This window comes from Onychomys torridus, chromosome 3 (genome assembly GCF_903995425.1).
Source record: "Onychomys torridus chromosome 3, mOncTor1.1, whole genome shotgun sequence".
Taxonomy (NCBI): domain Eukaryota; kingdom Metazoa; phylum Chordata; class Mammalia; order Rodentia; family Cricetidae; genus Onychomys; species Onychomys torridus.
In genome coordinates this window covers 134,070,342-134,090,518 of record NC_050445.1, presented here as the reverse complement: position 1 = coordinate 134,090,518, position 20,177 = coordinate 134,070,342, and the positions used below count along the sequence as shown (strand labels likewise).

At 44.1% G+C, this 20,177-nt stretch overlaps 1 protein-coding gene across 6 annotated transcripts in view; it reads right to left on the bottom strand.

Moving 5' to 3' along the window:
• Positions 1–20,177, bottom strand: part of Dcp1b (decapping mRNA 1B) — a 43,013-nt gene that overhangs the window by 3,871 nt on the left and 18,965 nt on the right. For all 6 annotated transcript variants that reach the window (XM_036181735.1, XM_036181736.1, XM_036181738.1 and 3 more), the window contains 4 exons: positions 13,601–13,667; positions 10,874–11,009; positions 4,836–4,964; positions 2,002–2,853 (listed from right to left, as the gene is read on the bottom strand). In XM_036181735.1, coding sequence (XP_036037628.1) covers positions 2,002–2,853; positions 4,836–4,964; positions 10,874–11,009; positions 13,601–13,667 — 1,184 coding nt within the window. The remainder of the gene's footprint in view (positions 1–2,001; positions 2,854–4,835; positions 4,965–10,873; positions 11,010–13,600; positions 13,668–20,177) is intronic.

The following is a 20,177-nucleotide window of genomic DNA, read 5'->3' as shown; positions in this document are numbered from 1 at the left end:
ATGCTGTGGGTGGGAAAAGCTGGCAGATCTGTTCCTGTTCTACCCTCAATGGCCACTACACAGCTCTGGAATCACCCGTGACACCATGACCTCCGTGTATGCAGTTAGACCCCTGGTGAGAAGTTAGTTTTCAGGTAACATGCATTTAGGATTGCTGGCTTTACTCAGCACTAGCTGTCCACTGCCCTGCCCTGAGGTCTTGTCACCAGTGGGAGTGGCAGCATGTACTTGTCAGATGCACACACAGCTCTCAAGCTTGGCTCTTCAAGGAGACACCTCCTGTGACTAGGAGGAACTGTGATTTGTGGGTTTGCCCCCTCTGGTCCTTCTCTGCTTATCTACAGAGAGCATGCTTTCTGCTTCTCCTGGCTGGCATGGGGGTAGGGACAGGGAGAGGATAAGGGGGTAGATCATGGGATGAAGAGCAAGGTCTCGGTACATGGAGCTTGGAGCACCATGACCCACCTGTCTGCTGAGTTGATCTAATTCCCTTGGCTGTCAGGTCTAAAGCCAAGTATTCAAATGGCTTTCCCAATTATGCAAGTGACATTCTGAACTGGGTCTGACTGACTCCTACAGCTACCGTGTGTCTCTAAGTCAGGTAACAAAAGTATCTTACTTCTCAGCCTCAAAGCCCTCCACCACTCATGAGAAGGAAGGAGAGAAGCAGCAATTTAGATGTGGCTGTAATTCTATCGTTCCTCCCTTGGCATCTTTGGGGGCAGAAATGGCCTAAGACAGGCTCTTGTTTCTTTTAGCTTTCCCTATTTGATATCCCAAGGAGAGGCATTGAGAGCTGATGCTCCTAAGGGAGGGGTCAGCGTCAGGAGGAGCACAGCGTGGGCTGGCAGAATGTACACTTTCCTTATTTGGATCCTGACATTTGTGAGAACTAAAAACAAAGAGAACTGTATACGCAGACATTTAGTCTGATTATTAGCCCTGGTTTTCTCATCCTAAATCATCAAAGAGAAATGAAAGCAGGCATTTACAGAGGGGTCAACACTCTGCCCTGCTGTGCTAGGAAGGACAAAGCCCCAGTTGGCAACAGAAAGCACCTGCATCTGGGATTTATTCAAAACGGACACCTTGACTCGGTTCACACTCCCAAACATACACAGTTAGTGCCCTGGGCCTTTACTTTAAAAAATGGGAACAATTTCTGAGGAGCTACTATGTAATAAAACATGTGAAAAAGACCAATAGTGTCATATATATAAAATGAGTAAGGGTAACTATCTGATCTTTAACATTAGCACGGTTTCAGGGACTCTGTGCCAGACCATCAGATGCCACTACAGGCAGACACTTAACAGACCCCGGCTTCTGACTGTCCCGGTTGCTGATGGGTACAGACAAGAAAGACACACTATTTCTAGAAATGACACTGTGTTGCCTTCTCTGGCAGTTTGTGGGTGGTACACTTGTTTCTGCCTGTCCTCATAATACTGATCACATAGAAGGCAATAAAAACAATAGCATTACTGCTGTGTCTATTTACTTCAGGAACCTACAGGGCTGCTGGCTGTGGGATGTGGAGTCCACTTTCTCCACTACTATGTAGTGGAGTGGCTACTAACATGTAGGGAAGTGACTACTAACATGTAGGAAGCACCCACAGTCACACACTGAGCCAACAAGCAAGCAATAACCAACTACAGAATGAAGGCCGAGAATCAGCCAGATGTTTAAAATGTTAGAGCCAACTGCTATGGGTCTTCATAGTCAAAGACTAGGTATTTTCCCACATCTGGGCCGGTCTTCTGGCTTCATGACATGATTAAGATTTAACTTCACAAACCACCTCTAAATGGCAGAGGACACCAGACTGTAAGCAGAGAGAAGCTTCTCTTTCCAGACAGAAAGGCAAGGTGAAAGACAAAGACACACCGAGGGGGCTTTGGGTAGCTGTTCTAAATGGAAACCCACTGACACACATTCCCTGGAGCAGAGTAAATCCTATTGCATTACTACAGCATCATTCTCCCAGCACCTATTTACCTGCATTAGAGGAGCCTGTTTCTCCATGCTGGCTGTCTTGTTGGCCCAGGCTTCCAAAGGCTTTTCTGTCCCTGAGCCCTGGGCTGACACGGGGAACCTGGCTGCCAAGGCTGGCCGGGAGGCCACCTGCAGCTGCTGCTCCGGATGTATGACCTGGAGCTTTCTTAGCAGCTCCTGAGTGGGGAGCACACTGGGGCTGTTCTCCTGGCTGCCCGAGAGGGGCAGCGTTTGAGCTAGTAGTGCACACTGCTCCTTCCTGAGAGCTTGATGTCCTGGTGTGGGAGAAGGAAGGGGGCCACTGAAATATACCAGCTGTGACCGGGCCATGCTTTGGCATGGAGCCACCTGAGTGGCCACCGCCAGGCTGGCAGGTGCACAGGGCTTATATTTATGTGATGCCCCTGAGGCACCTTGAAGCTGGTCAAATAGCTTGTGGTGTCTGCCAGTGCTCTGTGCACAGTGTGTCGCCCCACCATTCCAGGGGGACCCCAGCTGGGCAGGAGCAGGAAGAAGTGCCCCTGTAGGACTGGGGCTGCCACCTTCACAGGGCCACTGCTCAGGGTGGCGCGGCAGCGGGTGCAGCCCTGTGCTCCCGACCATGAGTTTCTGAATGGCTGGGCATAGCTGCTTCTCCACAGGGAGTGACAACACTCTGGGCTCTTCAGAGGACAGGAAGCATCCGACTCCTTGATGAACTGGAAGCTGCTCTTGCTGGTGATAGTGGTGGTGGTGGTGGTGGTGGTGGTGGTGGGCAAAGGGCCGGGAGGGTTTCAGAATTTCATGGCAGGGAGCTTTGTCTTGTTTCCCAAATAGAGCTGTCAAAGATAAGTGGTGGGGCTCAGGGTCCAAGGTCTGGGGGAAAAAGATATCCAAAAATAGGTTCACAGAGTTTGGTTATGGCAGGGGGGCTGTGAAGCAGAACTCAGTTAACTGATGAGTTCTTCTATTTACAAAGGATCAGTGACAGGTAAAATCTATTAACTCAAAAAGCCTGAGACCTCTGAAATGTCTAATATCTTCACAGCATTCTCCCCTCCCTGCCCCCAAGGCTGTTGTTACATCACAGTCATGGTCACTTGATAAGACATGAATGTGATCCTTGAGGGGTCTGCAGCTCGCAGATTAGGGGACAAAACTACACTCTATAGTAGAAGACTGCCCATACTTCATGGTAACCCGTCTCTACAGCTAGGGTTGCTGAGAACAAACACTCCTGGAAATAAGCAGGACGTAAGAGCTCCAGGTTCCTAGCAGCTTTTCACAGAATTAGAGAAAGCAAGGCTAGAAAGAAATGAGTATTTTAATCTAATGTACAAGGACCAGGTATATACAATGCCTGGCTGCTACACCACTCCCGCCCCTGAGCTGGTCCTCTTTCCCACTCTAAAGTCAAAGTATCTTGGTTTATCTACTCAAATAAAATAAATTCTCATGGAAACTAATGAAAAGCTAAAATAAGTTAGAAAATACTTCTGTTTTGAAAAATTCAAAACAAGTTATTTTCTGTCTTTGGCTCATGCTCATTTTCAGAACTGATTTAAATTAATTCCTTGCAAAACATCTCTTTACTTAGGGATCACGATGATGAAAGAACAGATATGTTTCCTTTACAATCAACAATGGGCCCTGCTGATCAGCAAATTTTGTCTCCGCTGTACTGTTGTGGATAACACACAACACACACTGCCCCAGGCCTGAGGGCCTTGCACTACTCCCTGGCCCAGAGCTAATCCAGAGCAGGCACTCTGTGCCGCCCGCACAGAGCCTGGATTGCTCAGGGTACACAGTGATGCTCAGAAGTGTCACGTTTTATTATGCTACTATGGTGGCTTCTCCTCCAGCAGCCTGAGGAGCCACCTCTCCACAAGGTTTATGCTTCTGTCTTGTTCTCTGAACAATGTAGGATTTTCTAAGCAGTCTCGGCTCATGAGCCACAAGCACAGCATGTGGTCAACTGGACAATCCCTGAGGAAGAGCACCCGTGCTCCATAGTTCAGATGCACAGTGCAGCAAGACCCTGCCTTTCTCCACTGACCTTCGGTGTCCTTCAGCAGGGCCTGGCCCCGCCCCTGCAGTGCATAGGTAAAGCTCTTTGAGAAGCCCAGAGGCCACAGATGAAAGCAGAGGATTTCCCTGTAGTGACTCCAGGTTATAATCTCATATTGGGAGATCTGGGTCTAGGAACCTCAGAGGAGAGAGAACATGTAACATTTGTCTTTCTGGGTCTGGGTTACCTCACTCAATATTACTTTTTCTAGTTTTACACATTTATCTAAAAATTTTATGATTTTCAGTTTTCTTTACAGCTGAACAGTATTCCATAGCATATGGAACATGTAGTACATTTTCATTATCCATTCGTCAGTTGAAGGACATTTAGGATGTTTCCATTTCCTAGCTACGGTGAATAAAGGACCATGACACCCAACAGAAGCGACATGCTGACATGGAAGGGGAGATCTCATGGGGCGTCTTCCTAGACAAAGAACTAGAGGCAACTAAGGACTGCCGAGAGCAGGAGGACTAGTACCCCAGGAAAGAGCATGCTAACTGGTTATCCAATACCAATGGTGAGCCCTGGAAACGTGTACATACGAGTAACACTGTACACATATACGTACCAATAACCTGGACTGAACAGGTTGTATTTCTATATTTAGGAACATAGAATATTTAGGAATTAAAGAAACAGTGGCCATACATTTGAGAAAAGGCAAAGGGCGTTTACAAGGGAGGGTTGGAGGGAAGAGAAGGAGAAAATGGTAGAATTATATTTTAATTCCAAAAGATGAAAATTATGTTTTGAACAAAACAAAAAAGCAGAAGACTCATACCTTGTTGGGAGGGGATTCTTGCAGCCTCTGGCTGCCACTGGGTCTCACGGGGACAGGTTTGATAAGCTTAGGGTTGTCACAGATGGCAGAAGAACTAGTTATCTGTTTTGGCTCAGAACAGGTCTTACACTGGAATGGAAAAAAAACAAATACTTCATTTTTGATGGAAATAAAAGAAGCTTTAGTGTTTTTACAGCCTTTTTTGCTGATCTAATTGGTAGATGGCTAGTTTTTAAATAAGTTTTCATGCATGAAGGATAATCGCTTCTACTTTTCTCATGGGAACTATATTTGGATAGAATCAACTACAATTTGTGTGTGTGTGTGTGTGTGTGTGTGTGTGTGTGTGTAATTCAGTGTCCTAAAATACTACCACCTACATCAGTTAGCCCTGAGGACCCACACGCTCATGGATAGTTGGAAGGCTATGTGTTTGCTTAAGAAGAAATCGTTTCAAAACAACCAGTCTAGGAGGTTTTGATAGTGAGCAATCACAGAAATAATATAGAGTAGAGTACAGGGAGCTGCTAAAAATACTTAACCCAAGCATCTAAACCTGTTTGGTCCACAAAGTAATGCTGTCTCAAACCACTGATTTAAAAATTGCTAACACCACCTTTATTTAATAGATGACTTCTTGCATAAACAGGATAATTTAAATGAAGTGTTCTGAGCCACTCACTACAAATTAGAATTTCATAAACAGATGAGACAAGCCTCATCATTTCAAATACTGACTCATTATCACCTGTTAATCTAACCAATCGTGTAGTCGCTAACAGTAGGATTCATAACCAAAGCGCCAGGCAATAATGCTGTGGTTTATTTTGGTAAAGCATCAAATAAAACAATACACAGGGCCTTCTCTCTGTAGCATTTGCTTCAGCTGCCCAGTCAATGCCTTATGCCTGGAAACAGTCGTCACATCTGACAAAGCAGGAGTGACAGGCACCATCTCCTCTCGGGAGCCCACAGTTCTCAAGGGTTTTCTAGCTATTGGGGCATAGTCTCTTATTCTAGGACACAGGCCTGGGGTTGGGTGCCACTGTGTGCACCTGTCTGTCAAATCAACCACACAAAAGTCTAACTACATTTTCCAAGAGTCCTGTCAATTCTTCAGCCATTAGGCATTAGTGCTGAATAGAGTGTGGAAGTGCTTTTAAGTCATAAAGTGTTATTTTTACATTCTTCTCAAGTGAGTGACAGTGATGGGTGGTGTCGCCGCATGGGTCACCTCCTGTCTTCCTAAGAGCAGGGCAAGCAAGGCAAGAACACACACTACACTGACTTATAAAGTGCTGGCCAGTGGAGTCGCCAGCCCCTCTTACCACTTACAAGGAGGTGTGTTAGTTCTACAGAATGACTCTTTATTTTAAACAAAGAAAACAGATTTCCCCCACCTTTCCTATGCACTGAGGTAGCTTTGCCTGCCATTATACATTATGCCTTAGACCTTTTCTCCCTTTTCTTTTTGAGACAGGGTCTTGCTATATAGCCCAGTCTGGACTCAAAATGACAACCCTAACCATAGGGAAATGCTAATCAAAGTTACAATGAGACCTCACATCATTCCAGGTAGAATATGTAAGCTCAAAAAGGCAAAAGAGGAGCTGGAGAGTTGGCTCAGAGGTTAAAAGCACTTGTTGCTCTTCCAGAGGACACAGGTTGGCTCCCAGCACTCAACACCATCCATAACCCTAGTTCCAGGAGATCTGATGCCCTCTCTGACTTCTATGGGTACCAGGCACACACATGATGCACACACATAAAATAAAAATAATTTTAAAAAGTCAAAAGATAGTAAAGTGTTGATGTGGCTATGGAGCAAAGGGAATCCTGGTACAGTATTGCTGGCAATCTGTAGAAAACAGCACCAAAGTTCCTAAGAAAATAAAAAAAAACATAACTATCAGAAGACCTACCAATCCAACTACTGGGCACATAACTAGAGTATGAAAACATAATGTCCAAGAGATATCTGTACTTCCATGTTCACTGCAGGATCATTTATTAATAGCAAAAATGTGGATCAATTAAATGTGTGTCAACAGATTGATGGATAAATCACACACACACACACACACACACACACACACACACACACACACACGGGATATTCAATTTTCAAGAAAGAAAAAAGTAGCCTTGCCATTTGTGACCACAAGGATAAAAGCAGAGGAAAATGTGTTTAGTGAGGTCAACTCGGCACAGAACAGCAAATCCCACATAACATTACTTACATGTGGAATCTAGAAGAGAATGACTCACAAGGGCAGAGAGAATGGTGGCTATCAGAGGCTTGGGGTACAGGCTATTGTGAGGATGTTCCTAAGACATCAGACAGGAGAAATTCAAAGGATCCACTGCACATCACAGTGACTATGGCTAAAAACTGAATGAAAGGTACTCAGAGTAGATTTTAATGTTCTCACCACAAAAATGCTACATATGTAATACATACATTAATTAACTTGAGTTAGCCGTTCCACAAGGTGTATAGGTATCAAAACATCATGCTGTATGCCTTAATTTATGCAGATTTTACTTTTCAATTAAGTTAAAATATTAAGTTAAAATATTAATTTAAAAATCAGACTGAATTCCTCACCAGATTCCAGAGACAGAAGGGATCTCAAGTTTTCATTTAATCCTTATCAAGAGACATGAAATTCTTTCATACCAACTTGGCTATGTCTTCTTAAGCATGTCCAAAAATGGAGACACACTTCACAAGAAGAATTCCGAGGGGAAATCCTGTTCTTTATTACTGTTTCCATTTCCCACTTCATCATACCAGACCCATTTTACTGATGAGCTGCACCTTGTCTGTGTACGTTAAAAGGCCTACATGCATACATGAGAGGCAACAGCAGACAGGAGACAGCCTCTATAATGTGACTGACAGTAACATTTACATTAGCTGGTGGGGGGAGGGGGCAGGGGGGGCAGTCAGGCACAACTCATGTGACAGGAAGGACTTGAAACTGACCTTGAAAGTCTGACCTTCTCTGGGTGGGTGAGGAAGGGGAGGGAAGGCAGGAAGGCACCTTCAGGAAGCAGAAGTCAGTTTCAAATGCTTATAGAATACCCAGAAGACCATGTTATGGAAAGCTGGAAGAGTCCAAGAGTTCACATAGCAGGAGACAGAATATTCCCAGTGTGAGGCCTACGAGACGGCTAGTGAGAAAAAGGGGCCTGGAGCCTGAGTTTAATTCCTGGACCTCCAATGACCTGAGTTTGTTCCTAGAACCCACAACCTACATGACAGAAAAAAGGAACTGACTTCTGAAAGCTGTCCTCTGACCTCCACATGTGAATTGTGGCTTGTTTGCGCGCACGCGCGCACGCGCGCACGCACACACACACACACACACACACACACACACACACACACACACACCGAATATCAGTGTCAGAGTCAGGAACTGGTATGTGAACACTTTCAAAGGAAAGGCTATTACTAGTTTGGTTTGGGTTGAATTTCGTCCACGCTGTCTCTCCCACTCATCACCACGATCCACGATTCATGATTATATGTCCTGCACTCAGTCCACACTGCTGCTGAGTTCTGGTTGGTGCTCTTGTAAGCTGGCAGCAGGGCCACTGAGTAGGATCCCATTTGCCCCACAATCAGGAACTTGGTCAAAGAGCTCTGACACTTTTTGTTTGTTTGCTTGTTTGTTTCCAGACAGTTTCTCTGTGTAGTTTCGGTTCCTATCCTGGATCTTGCTCTGTAGACCAGGCTGGCCTTGAACTCACAGAGATCTGCCTGCTTCTGCCTCCTGAGTGCTGGGATTAAAGGTGTGTGCCACTGGTACTCTGACACTTTTTAGGAGGAAATGACCCTGGGCAACGAGGGTGCTAACTGCTACTGGCTGTCAATCATTTCTGAGTCTTTTCAGGGAGCTAGGAGCTTCCAGTTTTTGTTTCCATAGTTAAGAAACAAAACATGAACTAATTTTGATGTCTTCACTTAAGATGCCAACTTTAACTTAGTTTAATTTTCTTCTCTTATATCAAGGATTGGTTCTAGACACACTAATGTAATTTCTCATTTGTTGTATCTGTAACAGCTGAAAAATTATAAGGTCAATATTCCTACTAATAATAAGACCGCTGAATTAAACTTCTAATTTGTTGTTCTTTTCACCCTTGAAGTATAATCTGCAAAGACTGTTTAGTTCAAACATTATGGCTTGAAGTCAGGATTTTCCTAATGGTGCCACAATGTAATATTCAGTTACGTTTTCTTATATTTTTTACTCATTTTCCAAATTCTAAGATTATTTTTTCCTTAATTTTATTTTATTTTGTCTATTTCTCTAGAGAATGTTAATCTTGTATATTTCCATTTTTAGGGGACTTAACCCACTTCCTAGTTTTTAGGTGTGAATATTTCTTCTCAGTTGTTACCTTTCATTATGTTTTTCTTTTTGGAGACAGGGTTTCTTTGTGTAACAGCTCTGGCTGTTCTGGAACTCTCTCTGTAGACCAGGCTGTCCTCGAACTCACAGAGATCCACCTGCCTCTGCCTCTGAGTGCTGGGATTAAAGGTGTGCGCCACTACTGTCCAGGTTTTTATTTTGCTTGGTTGTTGTTTTTTTTATTTTTTTTTAAAGCTTGCAAAATATTAATTTTTTTATATAGCTGAAATTAACTGGTTTTGAGTTTTAGGGTACAGTTAAGAAGAATTCTTTTTTCCTAGATTGCAAAGAGATCCAAGCAAGCTTTCCTCTGGAACTTGAATTTTCTAACATTTGAGATTTATCTTGGGCTGTGGTTTGAGGCACAGTTTGAATTCTGTACTTTTCCAAATAGGTACCAGTTGCCTCAACACTGCTTACTTAAGAATCCATTCATACAGCCAGGTGGTGGTGGCACATGCCTTTAATTCCAGCACTCGGGAGGCAGAGGCAAGCGGATCTCTGTGAGTTTGAGGCCAGCCTGGTCTACAGAGTGAGTTCCAGGACAGGCTCCAAAGCTACACGGAGAAGCCCTGGTTTGAAAAACAAACAAACAAAACCACAAAGAATCTCTTCATAAAACTGACATGAAACAGTTCTTTATCATATTATAAACTAGGTCTATAATTGCATCTAATTCTGGCTTGAGCTATCCTGTTGGCCTATCTGGCTACTATGTATGAATACCAACAGTCTACAGTACCCTACACATTCATAGCCAATTTTTAGCATCAAGCAGAGCCTGCTTCATGGCCCCTATTCTACCTCCAGTCACTACTGCTGGTTTTTACAGTCCCTCCTGCCTCCCTACTATGCTGTCTTGTCTATTTCCTCTACAGTGAGCTTGTCTGTTCCAGGAAAAGGAGAAGAAAAGAAAACAGCAGTATTTCTCTAGAAATCACCTCAGACTTAAGAGACTAAAGGAGAATTGACAACTTTACATCCATTCTTCTTACTCCTTAGCTAAGAACAGGGCACCCACTGCCATCTCTTCAAGTCTACTTTCATGCTTTTTGTTTTGATTTACAATATTTATTATCTTTTATTTATTCACTGGGGAGGGGTACCACAACACATGTGTGGAGGTCAAAAGAGGACAACTTGTGGAAGTCGACTCTCTCCTTCCACCATGTGGGTCCCAAGGATCAAGCTCAGGTCAGGAGGCTTGGTGGTAGGTGCCTTTACCCACTGAGCCCTGTTGCTGGGGCCCATGCTTTGAGTTTTTGAGATAAGTCTCACTATGTAGTCCAGGCTGGTCTGAAACTTACCATCCCCTGCATCAGCTTCCAAATTCTGGGATTACAGGTTTGCTCCACCAATGAAGACATGATTTCATGATTTATCTACGTTATCACTGTAAAGGTAGTAAGTTCTCTAACCGAATACGATTTGTTGTGTGAAGGCTATTGATTTCTTAGGCTATCTTTTAAGTCACTGCAGAAAACAGTCTACAGTCTACTAAAAGCAAAGAGATCTTGATTTCCCCCCATTGGCTTTTGAAGAGCCTTAAGTCTTTGTCAGTGATGATCTTGTCACTGTGGTTAAGTATGATCATAAGGAAGAACAGAAACTCACCTTGGTGTACTCATCTTTGGCCTTGTTGAGCATCTGTAAGATATCTACTTCTCTGCCCTCTCCTGAACTCAGGTTCACTGGGGAGGATCCTGCTCCAGCTCCATGACAGGCTTTCAACTGTTCACACTGAGTAAGACTAGAAAAAGAAGGGAAAGTATTATCAGGGAACTAGTCAAAATCAATGCCATCACTCCAGTTCTCTCCCAAGGGTTTCATCCCATTAGAGCCATCTTAGAAAGACTCCTCAGGCATCTGAAACAGAGAAGGAGAGATGAGGTTGTGAGTCAACTGGCCACATATGCAAATCCAGGGTATGAGTCAGCAAGCTATGTGCCCTGTGGGTGACGGCCTGCCCCACCTGTTTTTGTAAAGACAATAACAGACAGACTGCTCACCGTTAGGCACATCAGCCACAGCTGCTTTTACACTGCAGCAGCAGAACTGTCGCTGTTATGGAGGAATCCTTCCAAAGAACATTCAACAGGGATGGCCGCATGACAGAGATCCCCTCCTTCCCAAATACCCCAAGGTTAAGTAAGGTGGACAGGACTGTAAGGGTTCTGTCCTTAGTTACATCATCAGCCTAAAAAGCAGGCAGGCCCTCTGTGTGTCTCCCTTTTCTCTTTCTGCTCTTCCCTTCGCACGGTCTCTCCGCCTCTCTCTCTCTCTCTCTCTCTCTCTCTCTCTCTCTCTCTCTCTCTCTCTCTCCCCCTCCATCCCCCCTTTCTCTCCTAATAAAGCTCTAAAGGTAACTATGGCTCATGACTCTCCTCCAGCACTCTCTTCCGTTGGCATGGCTGCTGCGGAACAAGGACCACCTCAGATACAGCAGCTCTCTAGCAATTTGGAGGTACTGAAAAGGTCACATCCTAACACTGACCACATGGTCCTAAATGCTGCAGAGAAAAAAAAATTACCTCTTCTTTGGCTTGCTTTGAGTTTCAGCCCTAATTCTTTTGTCAAAGCCATGAAGTTAACGGTAAAGCAAGATCTGTGAAGTTATTGAGAGATTTTATTCTAACTAGAGAAGGGATCTGAATCCTCTCTAATCAACTGCTCATTGCTAGTAACAATCATTTCCCTGCCTGAGCTGTTAGGCAATTACTGCAGAATGCTAATGTGAAGGGGCCCCAAAATAGCTTGACCACACAGAAGCCGTGACAGGCTTAGGGGCCTAGACACAGCTTCTCTGACAGGCTTACTGGCAGGCAACACCCAGATCTAGGAAAAGTCTTAAGCTGATACCACCCAGGGATCCATCCCAGGGTAAGGAAGTACTTACCTGACATCCCAAACATTCCAACCATTAGATAAGGTGGCCAGATGCTCTTGAGTGTAGCACACACTATTTTTTGTTTCACAGATACCCTAGACAATTGTCAGCCAACCAGGGTCCTGGACCCTGGAAATCCCCTCACCCCAACCTCTGCTATGATAAAAATTCTGCCCCATCTGAGTTCAGGGCTCTCTGTTCTCACCGTTGCGTCGGAAGACAGAGGGTCCGAGCCCCGGTGCTTGAATAAAGGCTCTTTGTTTCTACATACAGGATTTGGTCTCCATGGTGGTCTTTTGGGGGTTTCTGTGACCTGGGCATAACACTACCAGCTTTACCATGACCTCTTGGCTGAGCTACAGGGTATTTTTTAATCCATATGAAATCCTGCTATTACTATCCCTTGAACAACTTACAACAACATGAAATGTTTAAGGAACTAGTTGTTATGGTGGTAAATACCAGTTTGAACACACTTAATCACCATCTGGAACTTGAGCGGGTGGCCTAAAATTAGCTCTCACAAGCGAGAATTTCAGGAGTCAATTTTATTTATAAGAATGTGTTCCCTGGTTTTCATTCCCTTGGGAGGAGGGTCACTTTTTCACTTCAGTGGCCCTGGATTTAGAAATGAATACTGGTTCTTTACAGACAGAACATCACATCTGAGTGGGGCATCAGCTAGCCTAGGCAGAGACCCAGCTTCATGAACTCACTTCTTTCTGAGGCTCTTGGCCATTTGCATAAACAGTAGCAAAACTGAACAGCCAAGCCTATAACTGCGCAGAGTTCACCAACCTCACCTGGACCTCCTTTTGCTGCAAACTAGGGAAGCTGAGCAGAGGAAAGTTGGATGGCAATGTAGAAGCAGCACAGAACCAGCATGTGAGAAAGAGACAGATAACTGTGGCGGGGGGGGGGGGTGGGGGATAAAGGGAAAGAGAGGGAGAGACTGCACTGATTGCTAAACTAATATGGATTCTGACCTTCCCAGAGAGGAGAACTAAAGACAATTGTAAGCACTTGGTGTTTGAGGCACTGGGGATTCTGAGTTCCAAACACAGTTTAGGAAGCTGTTAAAGGGTAGGCAGGAAGTAGAGTATTAAAGGCTTGGGGGCACCCTTTCAGGATGACTCTGCAAGTTCTTTTTATGGATGGACACATCCAGAGAAAATACTACTTCTTTACAAATGAAGAAAACCTCCACATGTACCGAACCACTCACAGTACATGGGGCAGAACAAGGCACGTCATGCAGATGGTGGACCTAGAGAAAGCACAGAAGCCGTTTCTTTCTCCTTTCTCCTTTAGTAAGCAGCGTCCAGGGTTTTGGGGATCACGCTGAAGATGATGGCTGATAAACTCTTCCTGGTAAAGTTAGTGTTGCTTCACACACTTAGAAATATGAGTCAAAGCGCCCGGTACTAGGAAACACTTGGCCTTTTAATACTTACTTTTTCATCAGTTTTGCAATTCTTTGGCACTCTTCCTTATCATAAAACCAAATTCCATAAATGGACACTGGGAAAAAACACATCAAACAAGCCATAAGCATCTTCAAAGTCACACAATGAAAGAAATCCCCTTTCTGTCTTAGAGAAAAAAATATAATAGTTAGTTGTGGAATGAATTTGTTCGATTTATTACTAAATAAGTGAAGCAGTCACTGGAGTTCCATGTCAAAGGCAAGCATATATACTGGAAATGCTGGGGAGTTTGTGCACACACTGAAGCCTGCTTCCCTAACGGTGCAGCCTCCGCTCGACAGGCAGTTGGTAAGTGCTTCTTACACAAGTGGCTACAGATTGAAAACTAGACCAGGATTTCTAAACTTCTTGGCTTTGAGACTTCATATTGTTTCCATATTCCATTTGCACATTTCATAAACACATTTCATCTTTATTTTTAAATATTCAGAAACCTGATGCTCAAATTATGCCTAGAAACCTCCTTCCCGCTCCTTCTCCAAAGAATATGTTAACTGAAAAATTGGCAGTGAGTTATTAGGATAGGGAACTAGAAAAATATATTTTAAAAATAATTTCATTTTAAAATGTCCATACAGAAAATTGACAAACGTTGGAAGGTTAGGTATGACTATGGTGTAACCATCTAGCAATGAACAGAAATGTAGTATAACTGTGATTGATTCATTTAATAATTTTTAAATAAGTTATCTATTAAATTTAGTATGTATCTAGCTCCATCACTAGTGGAGGCTAAAACAGTTGCAGGATACATTGGTAAATATCTAGTTGAGGTCCTGGTAATATATGCAAATAATCCTATAACTAATACATGAACTGCATGGACATTAAAAACTTCATCGAAAACAGCAGCAATATTATTATAGAGGAAGGAAAATTAGCAAAAAGTATTTCAAAGGAAAACAAAAAATTAAAAAAATATGAACTTTCAAAGCATTTAATTATTTTGTAAGAAGATAGCTATGATTGTCTAAGAACATGGTTTTCTGTTCATTCATCTCACCATGCACAGACATGAACTGTCTGCCCAGGACAGTACTGATACAAATATCCAAAGGCACAGGAAATGTCTTTTTAATGCTATTTTAAGCAGGTATCAAAAAAAGCTTTATGAATCCAAATCATGCCAAAAGTTGAGACATTAAACTTCATTTTTGTACTGACTGAGTACAGACAGAATCTTTTGAAAAAAAGATTTATTTTAGTGTGTGTGTGTGTGTGTGTGTGTGTGTGTGTGTGCGCGCGCGCGCGCATGCGCGTGCGCCGACAGGTCAAAAAGGGTGTCAGATCCATTGGCACTGGAGTTGCAGATAGCTGAGCTTCCAGATGTGGGTGCTAGGAACCAAATCTGGTCCTCTAGAAAAGCAGAAAGTGCTCTTACCCTGAGACATCTCTCCAGCCCATGTACATGGAACCTTTACCTCAGACATCTACATATGGGGGGGGACAAAGGAGAGGACACCTCAGGTTTTCTAAACCAGGGTACTCTATGAGACAGAGACACACACATCCATCCACAGCACTATGACAAACCTAAGGATACGGAGAACATCAGTGTTCTCAAAACAATGTGCTGTGTGTGCTTTCACACCAAAATAAAACCTTTGCGTCAAGATTAAATGTGATTCTGGAAACTGAGGTTCCAGGCTACTTCCCACCTACCAGAAGTCACTCCCCACTCAGACCCTGTCCTCTTGTCCTTGTAAGTCAGGCTGGGTCACTGGCACTCAGTCCCCATGAGGAATCTCCAGGGATCACTGGCACTCAGTCCATGAGGAATCTCCAGGGATCACTGGCACTCAGTCCATGAGGAATCTATATGGATCACTGGCACTCAGTCCATGAGGAATCTATATGGATCACTGGCACTCAGTCCATGAGGAATCTATATGGATCACTGGCACTCAGTCCAAGAGGAATCTACACGGCTCACTGGCACTCAGTCTAAGAGGAATCTACACGGCTCACTGGCACTCAGTCTATGAGGAAGAGGAATCTACATGGCTCACTGGCACTCCGCCCCATGAGCCTGGTTTCTTTGTCTCAAATACAATAAGTGCTGTGGACCACTTGCTACAGTGAAATCTTGCCTTTTTGGAGACTAAGTTTCCCCAAATGGCAAGTCAGGAACTCATGGTGCAACCAGACACTAAAGGCAGAGAAGGTGGCAGTGGGTGTCCTCCTGGGACTACACTGACAAGCATTCCAGGTGCCATTCTTCCTCCTGTGTGACATTTGACACGCAGAACTACAGTCCATGAGGGCAGGATGCCAAGGGAATGTTGGCTTGAACAAAACCCCTTTGACATCTTCATCACCATGAGACGCTGACACACAGGTTTCGGACAGAGAAACAGAAAACCCTCCAATGTTAAAGCACAATGAAGGAAATACTGGGTTTGCCATTATTTAGTACCTCATGGAGATTTACCTGAGGCAACATGGTTTTTAACATTCAGATGGGATCACTTGAAACAACTCTTTACCCGGTTAATATTTAGCTTGAACATAAGGTTTAAATAGGCAAGGGGAGGGGGAAGATAAAAACAGAAATTTACCAGCATTCCTGGCTACTAAAAGGAGCACCAAGATAGAAGACTGGGCCTGTGCTTTCTTCTCCTTAAAATAGTTTTGCAGCTCAGCGGCACTGAGAATCCATGGACGACCACATTCCAGCTCAAGTCCTCCTCGTCATGGGCCCAAGCCTCCACCCCCAGCAGCCTATCATCGGTCCACACAAGAGGCTGTGCCAGACAGCTCGTGGTGATATACAAAGACCAGGACTCATCAGGCCTTCAGGAGGTGATGAGCTGACAGGCTGACAGAAGCCATTTGCTTCACATTTCCATCCAAGGGCTCCACGGGGGAAGGGCTTGTCTCTGCACAGGTCTGAAGGCAGTCGCAAAGGCAGAAGGGTTCGCCAGAGAAGACCCAAGAAAGGAGTGCGCTTTCAGAGCTCTAACCTGAAAGCAAAAGCCTGAAGTCCGGGCTGAGTGCTAGGCCCTATGCGCTTTATGGCCCTCAAAGGTGGCCACAGAAAGCAGTTCTGAGTTTCTAGAGAGCACAAGGAAAAGCTACAGAGGGACGCCTGTTTAGTTGTGGAATGAGCCGTCAGCACCCAACTGCAAGTACCATGATTCGCGCCTTTGTTCAGCCATGCACACTCCCATACCAGCCGCTTTCCAGTCACCTTTCTGAGGAAACAGAGGGCAAGTTCAAGGGCAAGGTGGTACATGAAGCTCAACTCAACTGTTTCTACATCTCTCCTGGAGGTAAGAAATGCAGAGTGGAGCAGAGAAAAGGGAAGCGTGTTGAGAGCTCCACTAGGAAGGAGGATCCTAGAAGGTTCTCCAGCACATGCTCCTACATGTCTATGCAATTCCTTGTTTTATGGGGGCTTCTCCCCACACTGTGGGGAAGTTCGGCTTGAACTGCCCTTTCCTGATGCCATGCTTGAACAGTTCTCCACAGAAAACAGCCTTTCTGTGGTAAAATACCTGTCCCCCTCCTGCTGTGCTTTCCACTCCTTCAGAGACTGAGGAGTGCAACATTTCCACGTTCTAGTCCATGTCTGGGTTTTGTGGGCACATACAGACAAGGGTGAGCAAGCTGACTGTTCTTGATAATGACGACAATTCTTTAGTTTCTACAGTAGGAAGCCTGAAAGCCAATCAAGTTTCAATGGGCCAATTAAATGGTCATTAGAGGCAATATCAAATGTCACTTAAATGCGCATTTTCGCTTGCACCCACTGGCTCCCATTAGTAGAGCACAGCAGTTCATTCTGGATGAATGAAAATAGGAAGGACCCGCCTCATCCTGTTTATGCTCCTAACACATGTTTTTATTTAATATGACCCTCTGAGATGTCTACCATTCATTCTCTATTTTATGCCAAGTACTTTTCAACTAAAAACCATTTAATAAGGATTCGGGCTAAAATTTTAAAAGAAAGCATACACCTACATAGCTAGTGAGCAGTATATAAATGCGTTAAGGGACGGATGTATAGCAGTATATAAATGTGTTAAGGGACGGATGTACAGCAGTATATAAATGCGATAAGGGATGGATGTATAGCAGTGTATAAATGCGTTAAGGGATGTATAGCAAATTTTAAATGGGAGTTCCGGTTTGATTATGCTTCCTCATCTACAAGTCTCCTCCTTTCCCTCCCTTCTTTCTTCCTCCTCTTCACTTACTCCTATAAAAGGGTCAGGTCATTCGTTTGCCCACAAAAGCATCCAGTTCTCTCTTTACTGGGAACCTGGCAGAAATCAGTTCTGCAAACTATGGGCATTTGAAAATAACTAAAAAATAAATGTAAGTTTCTTCAGATACCACTTAGGTTCTGGTCTTCCTCAAACGAGTGGGGAAGTAATCTCTACCCCAGTGTATAATTGGTGTAAACACCTGTTTGGTGGACTTGGTTCAAACACTTTGTTTTGTTTTGTTTTGTTTTGACTGTCCCATTTACCCAGTTCAAGCTGTTATTTGGCCACACTGAAGATGTCTGCTTCCTAGAGGCTGGCGGAAGCACATAGAGTACCCACCCGTCTGAAAGTCTTAACACACGTTAGAAGGAGAAAGTCACTCACGAAGGAGCTGCTGTCACGAGGAGTGTGCAGCTGAGGACTCCTCCTCCCAGGAGCCTCTGTGGCCACACCAGGCTCCGTGAGCCAGCCAAATGACTTTCCCAGTTTTACTTATTTTCTCTAAAATATGCTCCTGATAGTCCTCCAACTATGATACACAAGGTCTCAAAAAAATGTTTACATGCTTTGATTTGATTTCTAAGCTTGGCTACGAAAGACTGGAATCAGTCTGTATTTGGGTTTGTTTGGATTTGATCACATTTTGTTTATTTGTGTGTATATGTGTGTGGGCACGAAGGTGCCACCGCGTATGTGTGGAGGTCAGAGGACACCCAACCAGAGTCAGTTCTCTCCTTCAACTATGTATGCTCTGAGGATCGAACTCAGGTCAGCAACCTTGACAACAGCACCTTCACCTACTGAGCCATCTCACCAGCCTTTGCTCTGAGGCAGGGTTTTTCTATGTAGCCTACACTGGAAAGCTACTCACTATGTAGTCTAGGCTGGCCTTGACCTCTCCGTCATCTTACTTGGTGGATTACCTGAAATTTGTATTTTTTAAACCAGAGTTGGCCAGGACTTTCAGAATAAGGAAGGAAATGACTCTGAGGGAGGGAGGAAGCTGGAAAGACTTGTGTCAGTTGCAATGTCTAGAGTGGCACCTGAGGGCTGTGTCCCTGGCTCCATAGATGGGGAACCGAGGCCACGGCTGGCTGGCTCTGCATCAGTCCTGTTGTACAAAACTCTGCTTCCCTTTGGCATGCTCTTTCATGCCTTTAAAGTAATGTTCTTTCATTCACCTTCCGCTCTGGCTTTACTGACCAAACACGGACACGTCTTGTAAAACAAAATCTTCACTGGCCCCAGAGCAGCTACATAGCATTGTTATCTTTGGCCCTGGGTCTGGTTCTTTTCATATGACATGATTTTACTGCACCTCACAAATCAGCAGTCCTGATCCCATGATCTTGGGATACTGGAAGGTTCACAGCTGACGAGAAGCGGTTGCTATTTAATGGCACTGGGAGCCAAGAGGAGAAAACCTGAGCCGTAAAAACAAACTGCCCATTCCAAATAAACCAACTGTTTTAGAATGTGATGCTATTAAAACAAAATAGCTCCAAACCGGACAGCCAAAGCATTATGTTAATTTGAATCAATATGCATTTCCAACCATCAATAAGAACGTGTTACTTTAAAAGTAAAAGATGTACTCTGCTTTTAGAAAGTTTCATTTATAACAAAGATCGCATGTGTCATTAGACTTTCCCATCTCAGAGTCACTGTCCTCCTCACTGGGGACACTCGACATCCCGTCAAAGTCAGAGCAATCTTCACCATACACTAAATTCCTCATTTGATTTCCCTCAGGGGAAAGTTACTTCATTTAGTCTAGGAAGTTTAACAGAGTAAAGAAATAAAAAAAAAAATTAAGAATAAGAAAACCCTAGATTAATTGTAATAGAATAAGAACAACTTAATCTGTTTGATGACCACTTGTTTATCTCCATTTTATTCATAATTTTGCTGACAAATTTCAAAATCTGGGCCACAAATACCAAATGGATTCCCTAAAACATTTCTCTAGTCTCGGAGCTCCTATTCACTTATTTATCCTTGAGTCCCACCGTCTGCACTATTCCTGGGGTAAACGTCAGTGGTGTTCTTTGCCCCAGTCCTTTGTGTATCCGTGTACTAAAAACGTCCTACTTAAGCATTTACACATCTCCTCCCCGAATCAGACCACAGCTCCTGGAGGACGCCAACAAATGCAGCACAGACAGCAGCACGTGCGGTCAGTCAACAAGTGTCTCTAGCCAGACTATTACCGATAACCCTTGCCACGGTTAGTCAGTTCTGGCTTAGTTAACCATCAGAGACCAGACAGGCTGGAGTCCTCTGCCCAATGACCCGCTACCAGACAGCAGGCAGCTGTTCTCATAAGGCCT